The sequence below is a fragment of the Saccopteryx bilineata genome, chromosome 12 (assembly GCF_036850765.1).
Source record: "Saccopteryx bilineata isolate mSacBil1 chromosome 12, mSacBil1_pri_phased_curated, whole genome shotgun sequence".
In the NCBI taxonomy this organism is placed as follows: domain Eukaryota; kingdom Metazoa; phylum Chordata; class Mammalia; order Chiroptera; family Emballonuridae; genus Saccopteryx; species Saccopteryx bilineata.
In genome coordinates, this window is record NC_089501.1 from 34,466,081 (window position 1) to 34,489,981 (window position 23,901).

The 23,901-nt window shown below is 40.5% G+C and overlaps 1 protein-coding gene across 4 annotated transcripts in view; it reads right to left on the reverse strand.

Moving 5' to 3' along the window:
* The window catches only part of REPS1 (RALBP1 associated Eps domain containing 1), a 101,318-nt gene extending 81,844 nt beyond the window's left edge, over window positions 1-19,474 (reverse strand). The window contains exon 1 of one of the 4 annotated variants that reach the window (XM_066247867.1): window positions 18,634-19,474. In XM_066247867.1, coding sequence (XP_066103964.1) covers window positions 18,634-18,786 — 153 coding nt within the window. In that variant the 5' untranslated portion in view covers window positions 18,787-19,474. The remainder of the gene's footprint in view (window positions 1-18,633) is intronic. The other 3 variants (XM_066247866.1, XM_066247869.1, XM_066247868.1) reach the window with 3 other exon arrangements.
* Between the last annotated feature and the right edge of the window lie 4,427 nt (window positions 19,475-23,901).

Consider the following 23,901-nt stretch of genomic DNA (forward strand, 5'->3'; position numbering starts at 1 on the left):
TCAAAATAAGAACTCTGATATGAAAAATGATATGACTGCCTATAAAATTTATTGGTAGCTCAAGTCCCAAATCTCCAATTAAAATAATTTTTTGTATTATCTATATTAATAAAAAACTAAAAAAAAAACATGAAAAATAAATTAAAAGGTAAGGAGAAAAACAATAAAATTGCAAAAGTGATTGCAAAAATACCACAAATGATCTAAAACGTAAGCTTAAAATAGCAGTACTTGTCTTAAAAACATACAGGAGCATAGGAATAGTCTAGTAAAATAAATCTGGCCAGTAAACTATACTTAGGGTGACCATAAAAATTAACATCCAACCCAAGACATTTGCAAGAGTGAAAGAGAGCACTATTTATAGTTTGCCTGGACAAAAGGTATATGCTGGTATTGTCTCAAGCAAACTTAGACTTCTAAGTGTCCTTCTAAAACCACCCAATGGTAACTGATTCCATTAAACAAATAAGATGTATAAGGTAAAATGAAAGTCCAACATTTACACTGTTCTCTTACAATATGGCATATTAAATATTAATTTTTGATTAAGGAGTACTATTTTTCAGGAACCAGTTACTAGTAATCCAACACTTCTGTTCTTATTTGGAGGGCTGGCTGACTGAATATTCTAGAGCCTCAGAAACTGCTACTTAATCAAACATTTTAAAAATAGTAATAATAGCAGTTAAACATTTAAACACTGTGGGCCAGACATCATTCTAAGCACTTTTAATTAGCTCATTCAGTCTTTATAACACCAAATTTTTTTGCATGATGGGGACCTTTATCCTACTTTTACAGATGAGAAAACTAAAGCATGGAGAAGTCAAGAAACCTACCTATGGTCAAAGTAAATGGGGAAGCTGAGGACTACAGAATGTGGTTTTACCTACTGTACTATGTAACCACTATTGCTCCTTTAGTGGGAGGACTTGGGAGGCCAGGATTTTTCCTAAACACCTAGACAGAGTGGCGCTGTGAAGTGTCTGCAGTCAGTGAGTAGAATCAGACAGAACAGGTATAAACACCAGGGCTATAATTTCTGGTACATATTCTTTACCAGTGGTCAGGAGACAGCAAACCTTTGCCTGGGAAATTTCTATTATTTGTTGTTTTTTTTTTTGGTTTTTTTTTATTCATTTTAGAGAGGAGAGAGAAAGGGAGAGACAGAGACAGAGAGGGAGAGAGAGACAGAGAGAGAAGGTAGGGAGGAGCTGGAAGCATCAACTCCCATATGTGCCTTGACCAGGCAAGCCCAGGGTTTTGAACCGGTGACCTCAGCATTTCCAGGTCAACGCTTTATCCACTGCGCCACCACAGGTCAGGCAAATTTCTATTATTTGTGACAAAGAGAAATATATTCATCCCACTGTTATTACAATAATGATTTAATCTATGCTATGGGCTATTGCAGGTTATTACAGGGTGAGGATGATGACAATGGTGATAATGGGTAACATAAACAGTGCCAGGTACTGTCCAGCTCAGTAACATATTAACTAATTTAATCATAATAACAACCCTACGATGTAGGTACTGTTTCACACTGGTAAGTTTGCTCAAAGATACACAGCAAATAACAGAACATGGATCAAACCCATGCTCTTAGCAACGATTTAATTTTATAAGTGATCCGACTTTCCCAGAGGTAAATTCATATAATAAAAGGGTTCTTCTATGTTATAACAAAAATAAAGAGTTGTTAGTTTTTGGTGGGTAGACCATGGAATCAAGTTTTGGTAACTCATTGCTATGTAAGTATAGGTATCTCAGCTATCTCAAGTTTCCTAGATAAAATGAAAAGGTTGGATTCCATCTTGAAAATCGTTTCTAGTGCAAATATTATTTATCTGAATGCAAATTTCATATTAAGTCTATTACATGATACATATAATTATATAATTATAACAAACTACCCTCAAAAAACTATTTCTGGAAAACAAAACTATTTCTGCCAATATACCAGACATATACTATTAAATATGTGCCCTTTAAAAAAGACATAGATGTATATTTAAATATGAACTAAAATGAACAAAAACATAAAGTTAAATTAATTGTTGAGAATGTAAGTGGAAATAATAAAGTAATTTGTTAAACCTTGTCCTATAAATCTAACTCCAAAAGAACATAATCTGGTGTGAAATTCAAGTATCAGTACAGTATGTTTATTCTGTGAGTGTTTTATCATGGTTTTGTATTAATATTTAATAAAAAAAATTTCTGTACTCTAGTTTGTTACTGTCTTAGGGCCAATATTCCCCTTTGTAGGAAGGGTACCAATTCAGTTATTGAAAAAATAGGGAAATACTTTGGCTTACTATATTTGTTTTATAACCAACATTTTAGCATATATGGCTAATAGCTATATAGCACTACTGCAAGGATCAGGGAATATTCCGGTACTTTATGAATTAATTCACAGTCCTCAAAACATTCTTATGAGGCTGGTGCTACATTATTACCAATATGCAGACGAAAAATACTAATGCCCAAAGAAACTAATAATGCCCAATGCAGTTAAGTACTTGCATGAGGGTAAGAAATCCTACGAACTAAACTGCATCTTTAAAGTGAGGAAACAAACAAACAAAATGGATGATGATGAAAAAGCTACCATTTCTAGAGTGGTATACTAGTACTTATTTAAGACAATCCTCAAACAACCCTAAAAAGCAGGCATTGTTACATTCATTTCACAAATCAAAATACTATTGAGGCAAAGAGAAAGTTCTTGCTCAAGGTCATAGATTAAATCAGCAGGGCCAAAATCTGAGGCCAGCTTTGTGAAACTCCAAAGCCTGGTTTTTTCCATCACGCCAGTGTTTTCTAAACTTCAGACACTGGCATTATCACCTTCACAAATTCTACCATGCCCATGAGACATTTGTGCTACTAGGTTCTTAATATTTCTTCTTTAGATCAAGACTTTTTAAAAAGTTAAGTTGGTTCAGTAGTAGAGCATCAGCCTGACATGTGGATGTCCCCCATTCAATTTCCAGTCAGGGCACACAGGAGAAGCAACCATCTGCTTCTCTACCCCTCTCCCCTTTCTCTCCCCCCCTCCCCAGCCATGGCTCAGTTAGCTTGAATGAGCTGGCCCAGGCACTGAGGACGGCTTCATGGCCTCCTGCACAGGTGCTAAAAATAGCTCAGTTGTGGAGCAACAAAGCAATGCCCCAGATGGGCAAAGCAGTGCCCCATAGGGAACTTGCCAGATAGATCCCAGTTGGGGTGCATGCAAGAGTCTGTCTCTCTGCCTCCGCTCTCAATTAATAAAAAGATAATAATAATAATAATAATAATAATAATGTGAATAAATTAGCTGACCAATGGTGGTGCAATGGATAGAGCACTGACCTGGGATGCTGAGGACCCAGGTTCAAAACCCTGAAGTGTTGGTTTGAGTGAGGGCTCATCAACATGATCCTAAGGTCAGTGGCTTGAGCCCAAGGTCACTGGCTTGAGCTAAGGGTCACTGGCTCAGCTTGAGTCCCCGGGTTAAGGAACATATGAGAAGCAATCAATGAACAAGTAAAGTAACAGAACTACATACAAGTTGATATTTCTCATCTCTCTCCTCCCTCCCTCTTTCTCCATTTCTCTCTCTCCCTTCCTGTTTCTCTTAAAAAAAAGTTAATAACTTTTAAAAGGAATTTGTATCACAATATAAATGGAAAATAGTATCAGTTGAAATAAAAAGATAAAAACAGTAATAAATCCAAGAAAAACAAAACTTATTTAATTTCAGCCAAATATCACTGTCTACAAAATATGCTTGTGACTACATCAAGGCCTACATATTCTTTATTAAAAGAGTAACCTGTGTTGGAAAGGTGTTAAAAACTTGTAAGGACCAAACTTAAAATTTACAAGTATTCAAATCTCCCTAATCAGATTTGAAAACGAAATGAAAAGGGAACAACAGCTTTCTTTGTATGAGCTTTCACATCTTGTGGGTTCGTATCCCCTTTACCTTGGAAAACAAATCATAAGGCTGCTCTACTGCCTCCCTTTAATTCAACTGTGCATCCATGTCTGCAGTCTTTCTTGTACTCACATTTCTGAGACCGCTCTAACACAAAAAGGAAGCAGAGTGGTTATTACAATCAGTAGCATTACAGGAAACCCTCATCAAAATGTTCTCTTAAGATGTTCTCAAGGAACTTCTAACCTAGCTGTAAACAAAACATACAACTGAAATAAACCATGATATAATGCTGTAATCTTAAAACATTAAAATGGTTGGGGTCTTGACCGAACACAGATTTTGCCATCAGATGGAGCTGGATTTGAACCCTAGCTCATGTCAAACACGTAGCTCCTGGAGCCCAGATTTTTCAGCTGTAAACCAGAAATACCTATTCTCTAAGTTTAAAATTAAACATGTCTAAAATTGCTCAATGCCTGGCCCCATAATTGATACTATATAATTAGTACTTGTTACAGTAAGAGTTAAAGAGAGGTTACCACGGGTTGGAAATATTTATGAGGGAAGGGAAAATAAAGCTTGATATAAACCTTAAAAAACAGACAAGTTTTTAGTAAGTCAAAACAAAATGGGAATATTGGGGGTTGGGGCTAGCACCAACAGAGCAAAACAGTGTAGTGGTAGTCAACTGGACAGAACTAGATGGTGAGGGCTTTAAACGCCAGGCTAGTATTTACTGAGCATTTCTGGAAAGCGGTATGTAAATTTTTAGAAATTTAATTAGTTCGGCCCTGGCCAGCTGGCTTAGCAGTAGAGCATTGGCCCAGCATGTGGATGTCCCTAGTTTGATTCCAGATCAGGGCACATGGGAGAAGTGACCATTTGCTTCTCCACCCCTCCTCCTCCACCTTCCCTCTCTTTCTTCTTCTCCTGCAGTCATAGCTCAGTTGGTTTGAGAGCCATCAGCCCTGGGCACCGAGGATGACTCCGTGGAGCCTCAGCCTCAGGCGCTAAAAATAGCTAGGTGTGAGCAGGTCCTCAGATTGGGGTGGGGGGTGTTGGGTGCTTGGTCTATCTCTCTATCTCTCCCCTCCTCTCACCTGGAAAAAGAAGGGATAAAAAAGAAAGAAAAAAAAAGAAATCCAATTAGTTCCTTAGCAATTAAGAAAAGCTAGTTAAGATTTAGGAGGCTACTACAGTAATTTAGCAACAAGGTGGTCAGAGCCTGGATAAGTAATGCAAAGGACAGAAAAGGATGATTTACTGAGATCTTTCAAAAAAAATCTGAAGGACTTTGTAGGCTGGATATAAAGAAAGGAGTCAAAACTGACCTGAACAAGAGCAAGAGTGGGAAGACAGAATACTGAAGACATAACCCATAATAATCTAGCGTCATAGTGAACAAAAACAAGAGATGATATCTACCAAGTACTTCAGTGTCAACTGCAAGGGAGGTGGTAACAGAATAAGACCTAAGATAAGAAAAGGTTATTGTATTTGTGACTAGGATAAAAATGAATTTTGAAAATCTCTTTTTTTCCCCCCCAAAGGATGTGGGGGTAAGAGGAATAAAAAAGATTACCTTTTTAGCGCTTAGGGAGGTACAGGCAACAGAGAAGGTATCTGGGTCATTTGTTATTTGGCAATAAAAGGAAGAAGAAAAATAGGAAGACAACAAATGGATAGGCAGGGTCAAAAGAACAGCACAGGAAGGAAGCAAAAAGAAACACTATGCAGAAAATAACCATTATACAATACAATTAGTAACTGACAATTCTGTTTTTTGCCATTTGTTAGGTGCAAGTGGAAACACTAAATTTGCATTTGATCTAGAATCAAGTCTTGGGGAATTGGCACGAATGTGACTAGGGAAATAAAAGCCTTCTATCTCTAGGTGTTCAAAAATATGGATACTAAGAGAAAATCTAACCATAAACTCCCTTCCTCTGTTATTAAACCCTCAGCGTTCTAAAGGCAGGCACAAAATATAGTAGACTCTTAGCTTTCAAAGGTTTAACATCTGTAGTTTTCACTATTCCTGTGAGATTTCTATGGACCATGACAAGTAGTATAAGCTGTAATTCTGACACGGCACAAGCACCAATGGGCTGTGCTAGGGAATGTGCTAGCCCTGCGATGCCACCGTGAGTGTGCCCAGCGCCCACATCACTGCATGGGTTTGTGGTCTTCCACTTTCAGCCAGGTACACTGGAAGTCGACAGTTGTTCATTGTTTTATAAAAGAATGTATAACGCTACACTGCCATGATACCCATCCAGATTCTACCATGACTTATTTCTTTAGTCACCAATAAATTCCTAGTTTTGTTTCTTTTTAAACTTACAATTAGTCTGCTATAAAATAATAGGGGAGAAACGTTCTGAAAGAGAAGGAGGGGGAACTGACAATGTTGGTCAGCAAAGCAGCTCAGAATGCTACTTGTTCCTGTTCTTGCTGCCACTTTGTCTACTTCTCAAGCCCAGGGGTGGGGAGAGAGGACCCAAAATTCTAACAATGGAACATCCAAGGCTGCAAGCTTCACCACTCCCACTTCTGCTTCCTTGGATGAGGAGCCCAGAATTGCCCTAATTCATCATCCTAACCACATTTATAAATGCAAAGCAAAAGCAGGGCTAAGCAGGTGGCTGGCCCAAAAATGTTCACTGTTTTCTAAACATCTACTATGCGCTTTTGCTGCTCTAGACATCAGGAGGTCATGAAAGAAAACCTAAATTTTATTCACAGCTTGCTTAAAATATTGTTAAGATGTAAATATACTGGAAAAGCAGCTAAGCAATGACATAAATGAACAAAAAGCAAAATATATGCAAAAAGATGGGCAGATCAAAGTCAATGTGAGGTGAGGTTGTTCAAATTAAATTTCCGAAGCCTATAAAAGCTGAGTCACATGTTGAAAAGGGTGGAGGATGGAAGCACAGAAGTTGGGGGAGAGTACTGCAGATGAAAAAGGTAACCTGAAAAACTGATAAAGAGCAAGGAACTGTGAGAAACAGAAAACAGATTTGCCAGGTTGGAACAGAGTTCATGTAGGAGAATAATAAGAAACATGACTGCGAGATGTGAGGGTGAGTTGGTAGATAATTTTTAAAGCTGGGTAGACATGATCACTCAGATTTGATATGCTTTCCCTATGGTCATGTATTTTATGAGAAGGCTATGCTTTCCCTCCAAAAGAGTCAACCAAAATAAATGAGAAACCACTGATGTGTGTCCTTGTTTAAATTCACTGTCTACTACTCCCTGTTCATTGTCAAGTTCAAGAACTGGAAATTATACTTCTGAAAGGCAGAGAAACTCGTGAGTTTACTACTAAAGTGAACCATGATATCTTAAAAAGGATTAAAAGAACAGCCATTAAGGTACAGTATCTTAAAGAAAAGTAAATAATATGCATGCTCACTAGTGACTCGAGTTACCTGAACAATGTCAAAAATATTCGTTAACAGATTCACAGTCTAACCGAAAGATCTACACAATCTGGTCTCAGAGGTTCCATATTGTTCAACTGGCTCACTCATTGGTGTTTGGAATTTTTAAGTGCTGTGATAAAACGAAGAGGCTAGGCTAGGAATGACGAACGGACTGAGGAGAAGGGAAGCCCTGAAGTGCCAAATCCACCAGTCCAATATGTTCCGGGTGCCTATCATGACCAGAGCGATCTGAGGGAAACAAACAAGGATAAGCTAACACTTGAATTCGAGCTGCCTGCTACCTATCAAGAAAAATATATTCACCTGAACAGGAGGCTAAAAATATAAGCTATATACAAGTGCAAACATTCACAACAGTGTGGAAAGGTTACAGGAGAGCTATCTGGTTGAGAAGATCATGGAAAAATTTAAGGAAGAAGTAGGATAGCAAATGAAAACAAAACAAAACACGAATGGTATTTTATAGTTTTTGAATTACTATTTCAAATACCTTTCAAATTCTATAAGACACAATACAATCATAAAGAGATGTTTCCTGATGATTCAGATAATTCTGATAAATATTATACCTAGGGAAAAATTATGAAGGAAACCAAAAGACTATAAAAAATATATTGTAAATATCTCAGTACAGAAAAGAAACTCATGAGAGCAACCACACAAACTGTCGTCTTTTGTGTCTGGCTTCTGTCACTTAGCTTTTTGATATTCACCTTTGTTGTAGCATTTATCAGTAATCTGTTCCTTTTTATCACAGTATTCCACTGTGTGCACATACCATATTATTTAACCATCCACCATATAATGGACATTTTGATTACTTTTCAATTTCTGACTACTGTGAACATTGCTGCTAATAGACATTTACACTTTACTTTGAGTGTCTGTTTTCATTTCTCTTAGGTAGATTTCTAAGAGTGTAATTGCTGGTTCATAGGGTAAGTATATGTTTAACTTTTAAAGAAACAGTCAACCCATATTCCAAAATGGTAGTACCATTTTTATTTCCAAGAGCAGTATATAAGGATTCCAGTTTCTTCACAGTAAGAATACTATGTCATATCAGTCTTCTTAATCATAGCCACTAGAGCAGGGGTCTGGGAACCTATGGCTCGCAAGCCAGATGTGGCTGTTTTGATGGCTGCATCTGGCTCACAGTCAAATCTTTAATAATAAAAAAATAATAACATTAAAAATATAAAACATTCTCATGTATTACAATCCATTCATTTCCTACCGCTCATGTTCGTGGTTGCGGGTGGCTGGAGCCAATCACAGCTGTCCTCCGGGACATCAAATTTTTACTGGATAATGCGTAAGGTACATGGGTCATTGTATGGCTCTCACGGAATTACATTTTAAAATATGTGGCATTCATGGCTCTCTCAGCCAAAAAGGTTCCTGACCCCTGCACTAGAGAAAGTGTATGACAGCACATCTTTGTGGTATAACTTACATTTCCTTAATGATGAATATTGAACATCTTTTCATATGCTTATTGGCCATTTATATTATCTCCTTTGGTAAAATATCTACTAAAGTCTTTAGCCCATTTTTAATTGAATTTTTCTTTATAATTAAGTTGGAAGATTTCTTTATACATTCTAGATTAAAGACCTTAATTATGTTTTTAATTTAATTTTATGCAAGTATTTTCTGCTTAGTCTATAGTTTATCCTTTTCTATTATTCTTAAGTATCCTTTGATATTTAAAGGTTTAATTTTTAATTAAGTCCTTTTTCAGTTTTTCTTTTACGATTCATGCCTTTGGTGTCACAGTTAAGAATTCTACCTAACACAAGTCAAAGAGATTTTCTTCTATGTTATCATTTAGAATTTTTATAGTTTTAGGTTTTACAATTAGGTATGTGATCTATTTTGAAAAATTTTTGTGTTTGTTGTGAAGAATATACAATAATATGTGTAAGTTCACTTGTTTAAACATACAAATATCTAATTGTCTCAGCACCGTTTGTGGAAAGACTATCCTTTCTCAAATGAACTGTCCTGGCACTTTTTTCAAAAACAAAATGATCATAAATGTAACAGCTCATTTCTTGAGTCTCAATTCTGTTCCACTGATCGACATGCTTATCCTCATACCAAACACACATCTTGATTACTTTAGATTATAGTTAAGTTTTAAAATTAGCTAGGGTAGCCTGACCTGTGGAGGCACAGTAGATAAAGCATCAACCTGGAGCACTGAAGTAGCCAGTTTGAAACCCTGGGCTTGCCCAATCAAGGCACATATGGGACTTGATGCTTCCTGCTCTTCCCTTCTTTCTCTCTCTCTCTCCTCTCTAAAATAAATAAATAAAACCTTAAAAAAACCATTAAAATTAAAATAAGTCTTCTATTTCATTTGTTTCCAAAATTGTTTTGGCTATCTAGGTCCTTTATATTTCCTTATAGAGTTTAGGATCGGCTTGACAATTTCTTTAAAAAAGTCTACAGGGATTCTGACAGGGATTTTGTTGAATCTGCAGATCAGTTTGGGGAGAACTCTAATTTGAACAACATTCAATCTTCCAACATATAAACACAGACTGTCTCTCCATTTATTTGAACCTCCTTTATTTCTCTCAGCAATGTTTTTAGTATAAACATCTTGCCGCTTCTTGTTAAATTTATTACTAAATATTTTATTCCTTTTGATGCTACTGTGAATATTTTTTATTTTCATATTCAGATTATTTTTCACTACTGAACTGTTAATCTTGCCTCAGTTTGCAGAAAAAGTGAAAGCCATTAGGCTAGAATATCCTAATTTCTTTCCACCAAATCTATATATTTGTACCTTATAATGCTCTTACTTTTCCCTTTTTAAATTGAGGACGATCCATTTCCTATCAAACACCTGACCCTCTTTGCAGTCAGGATCCTGACCTTTCTTGTTTTCTAAAGGACTTCTCTTATCTTCCTTCTTCATTAATCCTAACAACTATAATTATGATGTGGTATTTCCTATACTCAGCAAAGACTTCCTTTATATCCTTGGATACTGATAGCTTCTACCCCTTATCTGTTTCCTTTCATAGGCAAACTTCTTTAAAAGCTATCTGGCCTGACCAGGTGGTGGCGCAGTGGATAGAGCGTCAGACTGGGATGTGGAGGACCCAGGTTCGAGACCCGGAGGTTGCCAGTTTGAGCACGGGCTAATCTGGCTTGAACAAAAAGCTCACCAGCTTGGACCCAAGGTCGCTGGCTCGAGCAAGGGGTTACTCGGTCTACTGTAGCCCCACGGTCAAGGCACATATGAGAAAGCAGTCAATGAACAGCTAAGGTGTCGCAACAAAAAACTGATGATTGATGCTTCTCATCTCTCTCCGTTCCTGTCTGTCTGTCCCTATCTATACCTCTCTCTGACTCTCTGTTTTTGTAAAAAAAAAAAAAAAAAAAAAAAAAAGCTATCTGTACGCCAAACTTCTAGTCCTGGGCCATCATGTATCCTCCCCCCACCCCCCAAGTCACTTAAGTCTGGCTTCCATCTTTCCCAGTCCCTGAAACTGGCACATCTTAATTACTGATGACCTCTGGATGCAAAATCCAATAATTGTATTTCTGCCCATATCTTCTCAACCTCTAAGCCAGACTCAACAGTTAACTATCCTCTTCTTGCAGTACTTGCCTTTCTTGGTATCTATGACATGATCCAATATACATTCCAATTTCCCTATAATTACTCTAGTTGTCCTTCTTAAGCCTCCTTCCTAGTGGCCTTCCAGTTTACCCAATTTAAAAATGTGCAGCATTCCTCAAGGTTCTATTTCTAGTCAATCCTTTATTTTCTATAGCCTCTTCCTCAGAGATTTCACCTATTTTCATGGCTTTAAATATCACTAACATACTAGTGATCTTCATATTGACATCTCCAAGACAAATATGAGTTCCACAAGATTCACTGAGCCTATGTGACAGGGCCTATACTTGACAATCTCACAGACTTCTGAGAACTTAAGATTGACAAAAGGGAACATTTTTTGTTTTTGTTTTTGTGACAGAAGCAGAGAGAGAGAGAGAGAGGGACAGATAGGAAGGAAGAGAAATGAGAAGCATCAATTCTTTGTTGTAGCACCTTAGCTGTTCACTGATTGCTTTCTCATATGTGCCTTGACTGGGCGGTGGCTACAGCAGACCAAGTGACCCCTTGCCCAAGCCAGCTTGAGCTCGAGCTGGTGAGCCTTGCTCAAACCAGATGATCCCGCATTCAAGCCGGCAACCTTGGGGTTTCGAACCTGGGTCCTCTGCAGCCCAGTCCAATGCTCTATCCACTGCGCCACCATCTGGTCAGGCAAAAGGAAATTCTTGAGTTCACCATTATCCCTCCAACAAAATAAAACAAACATAAAATTCAAAAAGTCTATTTCTTTCCCAGCCATTCAATTATGGCAACTTCCAGCAACATTCCTGAGTTCTTCCCTCTCCCTTAAGTTCCACACCCAACCCATTATTGTGATCTCCTATTTCTACCGCCTAAAAATACCTCAAATATAGCCACTCCTCTCCCTCCACTGCCACCTCACTAGTGTAAGTCACTGTCCCGTACCTGCACTACTGCATAGCCATGGACAATCTACTTCTGCTTGCCCCCAGGGCTCTCTTCTCTATACAGCGGAGTAAGCTTTAAAAATATGGAATTCAGATGATGCTACCTGCTGAACAAAATCTTTTAGGATTTTATAATCCAACCTCCTTATCACTGTGGATAGGCCCTGTAGCCATTCTCGTCTCTTGCTCATAATCCTCCAGCTCTTTATATCCTCAAACACAGTCAACTTTTCAGAGCACCAGGCCCTGCACATGCTGCTCCCTGTATGTGAAACATCTTGTCCTCTCTCCCTTACTCCATGTCCACGTCTCCTCAGAGGCCTTTCCTTATACCTCAGCAGGTCCCCATAGTCTCTCAGCATTCTCTATTAACTATACAAAGTTCTCTTCCTTTTTTACAATAGCACAAGTTATAATTTATGGAGGCAAGCAAGAGTTCTGATTTTCCACCATTGTGTATATACCCTCAATATAAATAGTAACTATGGAAAAAGTATTTATTGAAAATATCCAAAAATTTAAGAAAGGCATTTGTTCATTCAGCATGCCACAGCTCCACCTCTTCTTCCTTCCTTCTTTCTTACTGTGGCGGTCTATGGGATGAGCTTGACTAGGTTAGGGGAAGGCTGGCAACCTCTAACTATATGCAGATTTGGTGTAATTATGTTTTCTAAGCAGCTGTCCAGTGTGTGTGCTAGAACCTCAAAGGAGTCCACACCTAAAAGAGATCAGAAGGAAACACATAATCTAATAAACTCTAGTTTACCACTTAATAAGATAGACTCAAATTCAACATATAGTATAGTCAATTCTTGAAACAAAATGAAGAGATGTCATATTTTTTAAAAGCCTAGTCCAATAACTGATCAAATACCAATAAACTTTGGTATATGCTATGAACTTAAAAAAGGTTTCTGTGCCAAATTTATTACATCCTGATTTTTATGTCATGCCTATAGGCATGCAAGCCATAAGACATAAATTTCTTATAGAAGTAAAGAAGGAAAAAGACAAATAAATGAAGGTGCATCTATCATAGGAAGACTACAGAAAATGAAACATATATGAAGGAAAACATCAAAACTATCAAGACTTACCACCCATTTAAAATTCTCAGTGGCCATCTACATACCTTGAAGAACTAAGCACCATGAACTTTAAAACCCTTTGAGATTCTCCTCTTCAAATCTCCCCAAGAATATAAAAGAAATCAACTCCAGTGTCAAAATCATAAAGCAACCAATTTCAAGTCTGTGTGCTACTTTCTTGTGGTGTGGTTAAAGTGGCCATTCCAGACACTATGACACCCTTGTTTGAAAATCCAATCCAATCACTTCAGGTAGTGAGACTAACACCCAGACATTAAGAGATCTGTTCACAGCCACAAAGCTAGCTAAGGACAGGACTGGAACTTACCGCCCATGTTTAGTGTTCTTTACACCAACCTCTCATGCTCTCTCATAGCTCCACCAAATGCTCAGCATGAATTCCCAAAGTACTAAGACTCTGTGGGTTATAGGTTAAGGGTGAAAAAAAAAAAACAATACTAGCACAATAGGATATGAGAGAAATTTTTAAAGTAAATATAACAGTACAGAAAGCCATTAAGTGTGACTTTTTTTACATACAGTGTATGTTTTCAAGTGTTTATAAGTGTCTAATTAAAGGCAAGATTTTTGTAGTTTCTCATAATTATTTTAGTGAATCAAGAAATTACAAATTAAAATAATCACTACTCTAGGATAGCAAACCTGACATTTATTTGTATTAAGTTATAATTTTCAGTGCATAATGAGGTTATTTCCCTATTTTAATCCTATCAATGAGTTCTTATAATTGAACAAATGTTAAGAGAAAGACAAAACGGTTTGTTTCATTGTCACTTTCCCCCATTAAATTAACATGTTCTTCAACTATTCTGCCAAGATAGTGCTCAACACAGTGATTTAAAAGATTTTTTTCAGTCTCATTAATAGGGTACATTGCTTATAAACTTCAATAAAGAAACAGTAGTAGAAACTCCCATCAAGTTATTATGCATTCAAAGTTTGTATAAAGTTTTAGAACACTTCCAACATAGAAGTTTTAAGTAAAAGCTAAGAAAACATACTTATTAGTGTGGTAATTTTCGTATCTTCCCTAATCTTTAATAAAATAAATTACTTCTGGAAGAAAAAAATGGTTTTTAAGCCACTGAATAATTTCTTGCACAGCAGACAGCAAAATTCCTTACAATTAAATCCTATGAGACAGATTTTTCTCCCCCTAGTCCTTCTCCTTTCTGGTGTGGAGCACAGTTCTATAAAGAATTAGCTATTCACTTTGTGTATTACCACGCTGCCTCCAAAATCAAACCCTTAAATTCAGAACAGCTTTTACTCTGCTATCCCAAAGTAAGTGTAATTAATGAACATATCTTACGATCGAGAGTTGTAATAATGTAAAATTGTATGTCTGTGTGCCTAGGATGCCAACTATAAGAATCTTCCTAGTTCTCTTTAGTGGTTGTTTCAAGACTCCTACATAAAGGAGAAAATCCATATATAACTCAAAATCAAATAATTTAAAATATCCATTCTTCTTAAGAACTATGGGCAAAACAATCACATGAACTGTGAAAGTAAAAAAAAAAAAGCTGAGGTGGCAAGGGATAATGATAAGGAAGAGAAACTCTATTCACTAACAAGTCATTTCATTTCTCTGCCTATCAAGTTCCTAGTTAATAAACAAAAGTAATATCCATTTTAGAGCTGTTGCAAGGACCAAATGAATTCCTCCATGAAAATTATTTGCCCGGTGAAAGGAACATAATAAGCACTCAATAAATGCCAGCTCCTTCCTCCTTCCGTTCTGGGCTCTCTGTTCTTTGTCCCTAGACTCATTCTCCCAGATGACTCAGCCTCCTCATGACTTTTACAAACAAACGCTGAAAACTACTACATCAATCAAAGCCCTGATGTGTAGAAGCATGCCAACAGTGTGCGAAGCTATCTGTCCCCTGCCCCCAAGGCACTTAAGTAATAAAGGAACAAGACCCCAAACACCTGAACTTCACTGTAAGAACCAACACTCAGGTGGACAAACTTCCACTTGTTTCCAACTATCTCCTGGAGATTTGCATTGCTATCTCAGAATGCCTGAAATCAAACTTACCCTTCTCTCTTTAAAAACCAGGCCCTTTTCCAGCCCCTTCTCTAATTGTGAATGGGGGCCAAGAGAGAACAATCCTTGTCTTCTTCTTCCCTCATCTAACTATCACAAGTCTACCTTCATAATCTCAACTGTATCTCTAGCCTCCTTTTCTGTCCCTCTGTCACACCACGAGTCCAGGTGAGAATTTCTCAGCCTCAGCACTATTAACATTGGGCCAGGTAATTCTCTGCAGTGGGGGTTGCCCTGTGCACTGTAGGATATTTAGCAGCATCTCTCACCCTCATCCACCAGGTGCCAGTAACACTGCTCCCTCTCCCGAGTTATGACAACTAAAAATGTTTTCAGTGTCTTCAGACAGTGCCAAATGCCCCCTGGAGGACAAATAATTGCCCTCCCCCCTGCCTCCCCCCCCCCCCCGACATTTGAGTACCATGCCCTGGTCCCTCACCACTTCCTACATGCAGCACTTAGAGAATCAATACCAAAACTTGTCTCAGTCTGGTTCTTCCCTTTACCTCCCTGCCCCCCCCCCATTATCTCCTAGACTTCCTAAAGAACTGCTTTTATGAGTCACTTCTCCTGTATCTCCAGCTCCCTGCTACCTTCACAATTAGTTCAAAGCTCTCCACCCAGCTTTGATAATCTAGCCTCAATTAAACATTATCCTACAAAGCACCTCACAGTGACTACCCAGCAGCCCTTCAATAACACAGCCCCGTTTGTTCATCCAGCCCCTCCTCTTCTATTCTGCTGCTGGCACCCTGGATGGGTCTGGATGCCCATTGCCTAGCATCCATGGCAGACCCCTGTACGAGCCTCCTTCCCCAGACTGCTCTCTTCCTCACTCAAAGTCAGAAACTATCAGTGAATCCTCACTGCCCACTGCAGTATGAAATTGTCCGCCTGGTTTATTTTTTAGAGCCTTTCCTAATATAGTCTAACTCTATGTTCCCTTACCCCAAGACCATACTCTAGCTTCAGCACAACCTTGGAAAGGCTACTACACTCTCCACCTTCTATCATGTTTTCTGCCTGGAAGTCCTCTAAGCCAGTGGTCCCCAACCTTTTTTGGGCCACCGACTGGTTTAATGTCAGAAAATATTTTCATGGACCGGCCTTTAGGGTGGGACAGATAAATGTATCACGTGACCGAGACAAGCGTCAAGACTGAGTCTTGGATGTAACAGAGCGAATCTGGTCATCGTTCAGACTTAAATATAAATAAAACGAAAATAATGTAAGTTATTTAGTCTTTCTCTGTGGACCGGTACCAAATGGCCCACAGACCGGTACTGGTCCGCGGCCCGGGGGTTGGGGACCACTGCTCTAAGCCCATTGCCCTCCCTCCGCACTAATTTCAAGTCCATTTGAACTAATCCTTTCCCTTATGTTACACATGTGCACTCCTATAATTTACAAGGCCCCCGAGAGCTTCTTCCCCTTCTGAGGCTGTGCAATGCCTAGCCCAGTGTTAGGTAGTTAACTCAACAATACATGTGAGTTGCCCCCAAAATTTCCCATTCGAAAGCCTGCTATATTTTCAAAGAATCTCAAACTCCCTTATGCAAATTTAACCCACATTCCCTCCCCTTTGTCTCACATTTTATGTCTTAAGCCCATTTTTAAGTAAACTGCCTTCAAGATACCCAGAACACTATTTAGTATATACTGTATTACTGTAAGAGTTCTGCATTAAGGAGTTCCTACAGCTTCCAACTTGTAAATAAATCCTTAAATTTTATGCTATTTAAGCTCTTTATACAAAAAGGCAATGAAAATTTCATTTTCAATGTTAATAAAATTAAGCAAACATAAAAATAAGTGGAATGAATTAAGCCTATTTCAAGCAAAGTTTAATTAATACTAATTTGTTTAGGCTAAATAGTACATTTAAAGTCTTAAAAAAAAAGTGAGATGGTTTATTTCAGCTCCACCAAACCCAAAGACATTAACCAAAATAGAACATGGAAGGCTTCTCCTTAATTTTAGTTCTGAAATGACCTGAAAGCATGTTTTATTATTTCTACAAAAATACCATGTTCTGACCAGACCAAAAGCCCTATGAAGACAGTACACACCCACACTACCACCACTAGTCTTTAGCAGGGTCAGCAAACTACAGGGCCTGTTTTGTATGCCCCTGAGCTAATAAGAATGGTTTTCACCTTTACAAAGGGTTGTAAAAAACAACAACAAACAAACAATGAAGAATATGGGACAAAGATTGTGGCAGGCAAAGCCCAAAACACTTTTTCCTATCCAGCAACATTAACTTTTCCTCCCAAGATTTTTTAAAAGGCAATATTAAACATACAAGATTATGCAAAAAGATAGAACTCATTCAACTCAGTCATAATTACTGCACAGGTAACTTCTAAAACAGAGGCCTGTCTGGATTTATACTTCCCAGCATCTCTGTTACAAAGAACTTGACTCTCCTTCTATGCACAACACATTTAGGCTTGAAGAGAGAGGGTGTCTGGCCCAAAGTCATAGTGTTAAGTGTTAGTCGGCAGGGTAGGTCAAAGACCCAGGCCTCAAAACCAATGGTTCTCTCTGCAGAACACTGCATCCTAACTATGCATTCGGCTTGAAGTTCTGGAGATCTAGAAAACTAGCTTCAACCATCACAAAAAATGAAAGCTTAACACCTGTTCCTGATATACTATTCAGACAGACTCTTACTAGCAGCTATTAATCATTAATGCCCACCACATACATTAGATAAGAACTTCTAGGAAGCCTTTTCCTCTAAAAACGGATGTGATAGAGAAAGCCTAAAAACTCTGCTTGCTTCTCTACTGCTACAGTTTGAGGCAAATATGTATGTCTGCTCAATACTTATCTCCTAACTCAAACTCACAAGTTTCACCAAATGTTATCAAATGCCAATCGAAAACCGATCCCGTTTATATCAGCCATATGTTCTGTAGGTAACTATAAGCACTTTTCAGATCTTCTTGCGAACTACTAGCTGGAAGTTCAAATGTTTTTAATGTTCCTAAGAATTCAGCTTCCTTAGAAAAACTGCTTCTTTGACTTCTAAATCTATAAGACCCACTTCATCGCGTCTGCTCGGTTAATGCAAGAATTAAGAATCATTTTACCTATACTGATGACCTGACTACCCTGCAGGAGAGTCGAAAAGCTATGCATATACCAGGACTAGGATTCAGAGACAAGGTAACAATCCAAGATCCTTCAGCTGAAGTTCTCTACCAGTGTTGAAAATTACCGATTCTGAAGGGCAGCCGTGAGAGACAGGTCGGGGCTCTTCAGAGATATCAACAGCCCCCGCCCCCACTGGATCTCCGCAGGACTTTTGTCCTTCACGAGCGACCCCCTCCCCCGCGACCGCAGCGCGAGTGCGGGCGCCGGGGCACCTGCGGCCCCGGCCGAGGGCGGCGGAGCGGGGAACCTGCCCGCCGCCGGCCTCGGGGAGCGGCGCCCACTCCCACCCCGCCGAGGCGGGCGCGAGGAGGCCCGAGCGGCCGGCCGGGGAGAGACCCGGGACGCGGCGGGAGACGAGGGCGGCGACCTCACCTGCACGACCACGTCGTTGTGCAGCTGTGCGGCCCGGAACAGCTCCAGCACCCGCCCGTTGGCCGCCACCTTCTTGGTGCTCTCGATGTCGCAGTAGGAGAAGAGATCCGAGTAGTATTTCTGCTCCGCGTCGCTCAGCGTTAAGCCTTCCATCTTCGCCTCGGGCTCACGGCCGCCCCACCCCGCATGCAACAGCCGGGGCCCGGCCCCACGACCGCGGGACGGCGGGGGCTGCGCGCGCCCCCGAGGCTCCGGAGCCCCGGCCCCGGCCTCCCGCGCGAGGGGCGAGCGCGAGCAACAGGGCCCGGAGGTCGCGAGGAGGGGGCCCGGCCCGGCCCGGCTCGGCGCGCCGCCGCCTGCGAGGCCCCGCGCGGTCCGGGCTCGGCGCGCCGCGCGGCTCCGGCCGAGCCGCGGGGAAGGAGGCGGGGGCCGCGGCGGCGCGAGGCACGGGCGGACTCCGCCACCGCCCCCGCCGCGGGTTCGAGTCTCCCCGACTCCGGGCCGCTTTCCCCCTAGACTCTCCGCCTCGCCTTCCCCTTCTGTCCACGCCCCCGGAGCGGCAGCACTTCCCGGAAAGTTGTGGGGCTTCGACTCTAAAGTTTCGGGGTCCCTGGGCTGAGCACGGCCGCCGCTCCGCCTCCCTCCGCCGCCATTTACTGCGCCCCGGCCCGGCCCCCGACGCGCCCGCACCAACACTGACAGCGGCCGCGCTCCAGACCCGGATGTGAGGCCGGGAGGAGAGAGCGCGAGAGGGAGAGAGAAACACCCACCGGGCTTCCTCGGCCGCTCCCGGGAGAGGGGGCCGCAGCGCCCCCTGGTGGCCGGAGCTCTGCGGCGGAGGGCCGAGCAGCCAGCCCTCCGCTGGACGAGCTGGGACCCCAGGGAAGCCAGGACAAGCGGGGACCAGCGTGCGGCTCATTCATAAGATCAAGAGACCGTAGAGATATGGATTGCAGTTTATATGGTTTTGAAGCTTCTGTCACCAAGCGTTGACTACATACTTGGTTGAGAGGGAACACTGTTCAGGTTATTATTGTCTCCCTTCGTACTTTTTTGATGTCAGAAGTTTCTGAGAATAAATCCAGCATTTCTGTGTCCTCTGAATGGCTTTGCACACCCAGTCCCTTTGGGAACTCTCCTTATATAGACATTAACACTGAGACTTAACTCCCACTCTTGTTTTAAGCCGTGTTTACCGGAGAAACAAAATTTGCTGACTAGAGGGAAAATTGGCAAGTTTTCTTCTTTGTACAAGGTCGTTCTGGTCACCAGGAATTTAGTGCTGTAAGTTTATACCATCAACCCTTTAATCTCTCCCTTTGTGAAAGTCAAGGCGCTGCACTATTCTATCTGCACCTATCTGCCAGAGGGGATTCTTAAAGGTATCTCAAGTAGAAGATCTTAACGAGAGTTTATACTTATACATAACAAATAGGAAGTGTTTCAAAAACAGAATTATACGGATTATCCAGTTTGGGTTTTTATTTTGTCTTCTACATGCTGCTCCCTAGAGTGTTGATCTTGCTAATTATTACAGGTTCACAATCCTTTATCTGAAATTCCAAAATTAAAAAAGGCACTGTTATCTAAATGGTGGCTGGGACGCTGAGGTTCCAGGTTTGAAACCCTGTGGCCTCAGGCTTGATTGCAGCTCACCAGCTTGAGCACCGGGGTTGCTGGCTTGAGCGTGGGATCATAGACATGATCCCATGGCTGCTGACTTGAAGCCCCAAGTCGCTGGCTTGAGCAAGGGGTCACTGGCTCAGCTGGAACTCCCTTCCCCACCTTCTATCATCTAGGCACGTGTGAGAAACAATCCGTGGACAACTAAAGTGATGCAACTACCAGTTGATGCTTCTCATCTCTCTGCCTCTGTCTCCTTCTCCTTCTCCCTTTCGCTCTCATTAAAAAAAAAAAAAAAGCATTGTAAACTCAAAGCTTTTTGGTAACTCTTTGGCAGGGAGGTGCCTCATTTAGTGGCAAACATCTTAGCTCACATGAAGTTATTTATAGTCTTTATATGCCATTTGGTATCAATATTTATTCATTTTCTTCAGGCTTTCATAGGATGTTAATATATACACACACTATCATAGGCACTGTATTATCTTTCTTTGTTTAAAAAGATGAGGGACTGTGGAGCTGTAAATATTTTTTAACTTGAATAGTAGCATTTTATACAGATACAAATATAACATGCCACTAAATCCAAATTTCCCTATCTCTAAAATTTTCAATTTGCTACAGACACCTGTCACATACCCCTAACAGGGCACCTGCCAGAGGTGAACAGAGCCCCCCGGGTAGCTTGTCTTCCAAAGGTATAAATGGGAGGAGCCAGTAAGGACTGGCTCGCATCCGCATAGTGTTCTCCATCCCCCTTCCTAAGCATTGAAGGTCTTTCCTGCCCCAGGGTCTTTCTTCCTGCCACCTAAAATTCTCTTCCCACGGGTCTTTGCACGGCTAGTTCTCTCACACCATTCAGATCCCTGTTCACATAGCACCTCCCCAGAGGACCTTCCTTCGCCACCTGATCTAAAACAGCCCTACCACCGCACTCCAGCCCCTTATCCGAATTCTTTTTTTTATATAGAATTTTTTACTACCTGACATTAGACTATACATCATGTATATTTTTAACAGCTAATAATTATGGAGTTCTTACTATGTTTCAGGCACTGTTCTAAAACTTGACACTAATTACCACATTAATCACAACAACCCTATGAAGTAGGCACTATTAATATAATATTTTTATTTGACAGATAAGGAAACTGAGGCACAAATGGGATGAGTAATGTATAAGTCACATTGTTATTAAGTGTCTGGATCTGGGATTCAAAATCCAGACAATCTCAACTCCAGAATCACTTCCTTGTGGTGCCTTTCCTTCTCATTCATTAAGTCTGTCCAGCTACCATCTCTGCATTTACCAGAAAACATCTGTTCATTGCCATAGCTCCAAGGCCTAGAATGTCGCACATGTTACTAATCTAGAAGTTGCTGAATGAATAAGTAAACCAATGATGTGATGAGCCAGTCGATACCATAATCTGCTAGCTTGGCTCCCTTAACTCCAACGACCTCCAGCTCCGCTCCTCTGTAGGAACCTAAAATAATTACAGGATTGCTTCACCTCCAAGTTCCGGGACTCTGAAATTTCCGTCTCAGTTCATCGTGTGCTATCCTTTTATTCTCACCTCCCATTTCTCGAATAAGCCTGTCCAGCATAATCTTCAGATTCTCTGCTTTCTATCCGAACACATAATTCATGTATTCAAAAATACACTTTGAGCATCTGCGCCTGTGTAAACAAATTGCATGATCTTCTCAGGGATCAGTCACTTTGGGGACCTTATTGTCAGCCATGCCAAGGACGCTCTGCAGCACCCCGGATTCCTTCACGCACTATCCTCCCCCCCCCCCACACACACACACACCTCCTGCCAAATACTAACACTGAATTGGCCACATGGATGTTACAGGATGTTGAGGGGGACTCTTCCTGTGGTTCTAATGCTCTGTGAGGCTTTCCTAATGGAATAGGACATAGAATAGGAGTTCTGCTGTTGACCAAGGCCACATTGAAGACAAAATACCACATGTTCGAAAGAAAAACAAGTCAGACCCCCTCCTCTAAGTAAGGGCTTACTAAGAAGCAACCTGATGGGCCTGACAGCCAGCAACCACTGCCTCAGCCACACTGACCCACCCCCAGGGCCAAGGAGGAGTCCTGTGTCTGTGTAGGAGCCCTTCCAGACAGACACACCCGTTGGTGGAGGCAGAATCTCAAAAATCCAGGGAGGCTTCTATGAAGGGGAGAACTTGGCCCTTAGCTGGATACTGGGTGGGCTTGGTGCTGCAGGATTTGACAGCTTCACAAGTGCAAGAGATTTTTCTCTATGTCTGTCACTTAAATTTATATTTCCAGGGTTGAAGGGAAAGAAATGATTTAACACATGGGCTCTTTGAGGTCAACTCTATTTTCTTTCCTTTACATTTCTAGACATATCAATTTTTAAAAGTGACATCATGAGAAAGCTATTTTAAAACAGATGGTCTATATTATATAGCTACACATTTAAAGATGTTGGTTTCAGGTAAAGATCAAATAGTTGGTTACTGCCAGCAAATATCAACTGTTTTTTAATTGAAAAGCTTTAAGTTTTTAAAATAAACTACATACAGTAAAATGTATTGTTTCTGTATATAAAGTGTATATAAAAATGTATATTCTTTTATGATTTTTTTTTTGTAACTTTTTTTTACATTTATTTATTTATTTATTCATTTTAGACAGTAGAGAAGGGGGGAGAGAGAGAGAGAGAGAGAAGGGGGAGGAGCAGGAAGCATCAACTCCCATATGTGCCTTGACCAGCAAGTCAGGGTTTTGAACCGGCAACCTCAGTGTTTCCAGGTTGACGCTTTATCAACCTCAGTGTTTCCAGGTTGACACTTTATCCACTGCGCCACCACAGGTCAGGCTCTTTTATGAGTTTTGATAAACCTAAACAGCCATGTAGCCACCACCAAGAGCAAGCTGGGGAACCCTTGTGTGGCCTCCAAATTCCATTATGCTGCCCCTTTGTGCTGACTAACCCTGCTCTCTACTCTCAGCCCTTGGTAACCACTTTTTTTCTATTTCTATACTTTCACCTTTTCCAAATGTCATATTAATAAAATCATATGGCATGAAACCTTTTGAATCCTTTTCACATAGCATAATGCATTTCAGATTCTTCTATGTTCTTGCTTGTACAGCGGTTCAGTTTTTTATTGCCGAGTGGTATTCTTTTGTACAGATGATTCCAGTTTGCTCTTCCATTCACTACATGAAGGATGTTTGGGTTTGCAATCTGGCAAGGAGGAAGCCCGTGATCATCAATAGGATACTGTAAAAATGTGTGTGCATGTTTTTTGTGCAAATTTAAGTCTTCATTTTTTTTCCTTGGGTGAATATCTAGGAGTGAAATTATTGAGTAATATGGTAAGTAATGTTTAGCTTAAAAAGAAATTGCTAAACCGCTTTCTGAAATGGCTGAACCATTTTGCATTTCCACAAGTAATGTATAAAATTTTAGTTTCTCTTTCCCTCTCAAACCATCCTAACATCGTTGTCATGGACGTGTAGTGGTATCTCACTGTGATTTTAACTTGTATTTCCCCAATGGTAAATACTATTGAGCATCTTTTCATGGGTATATTTGCCATCAGAATATATTCTTGGGTGAAGTGTCTATTCAAAATTTCTCCCAGTTTTTATTGGGA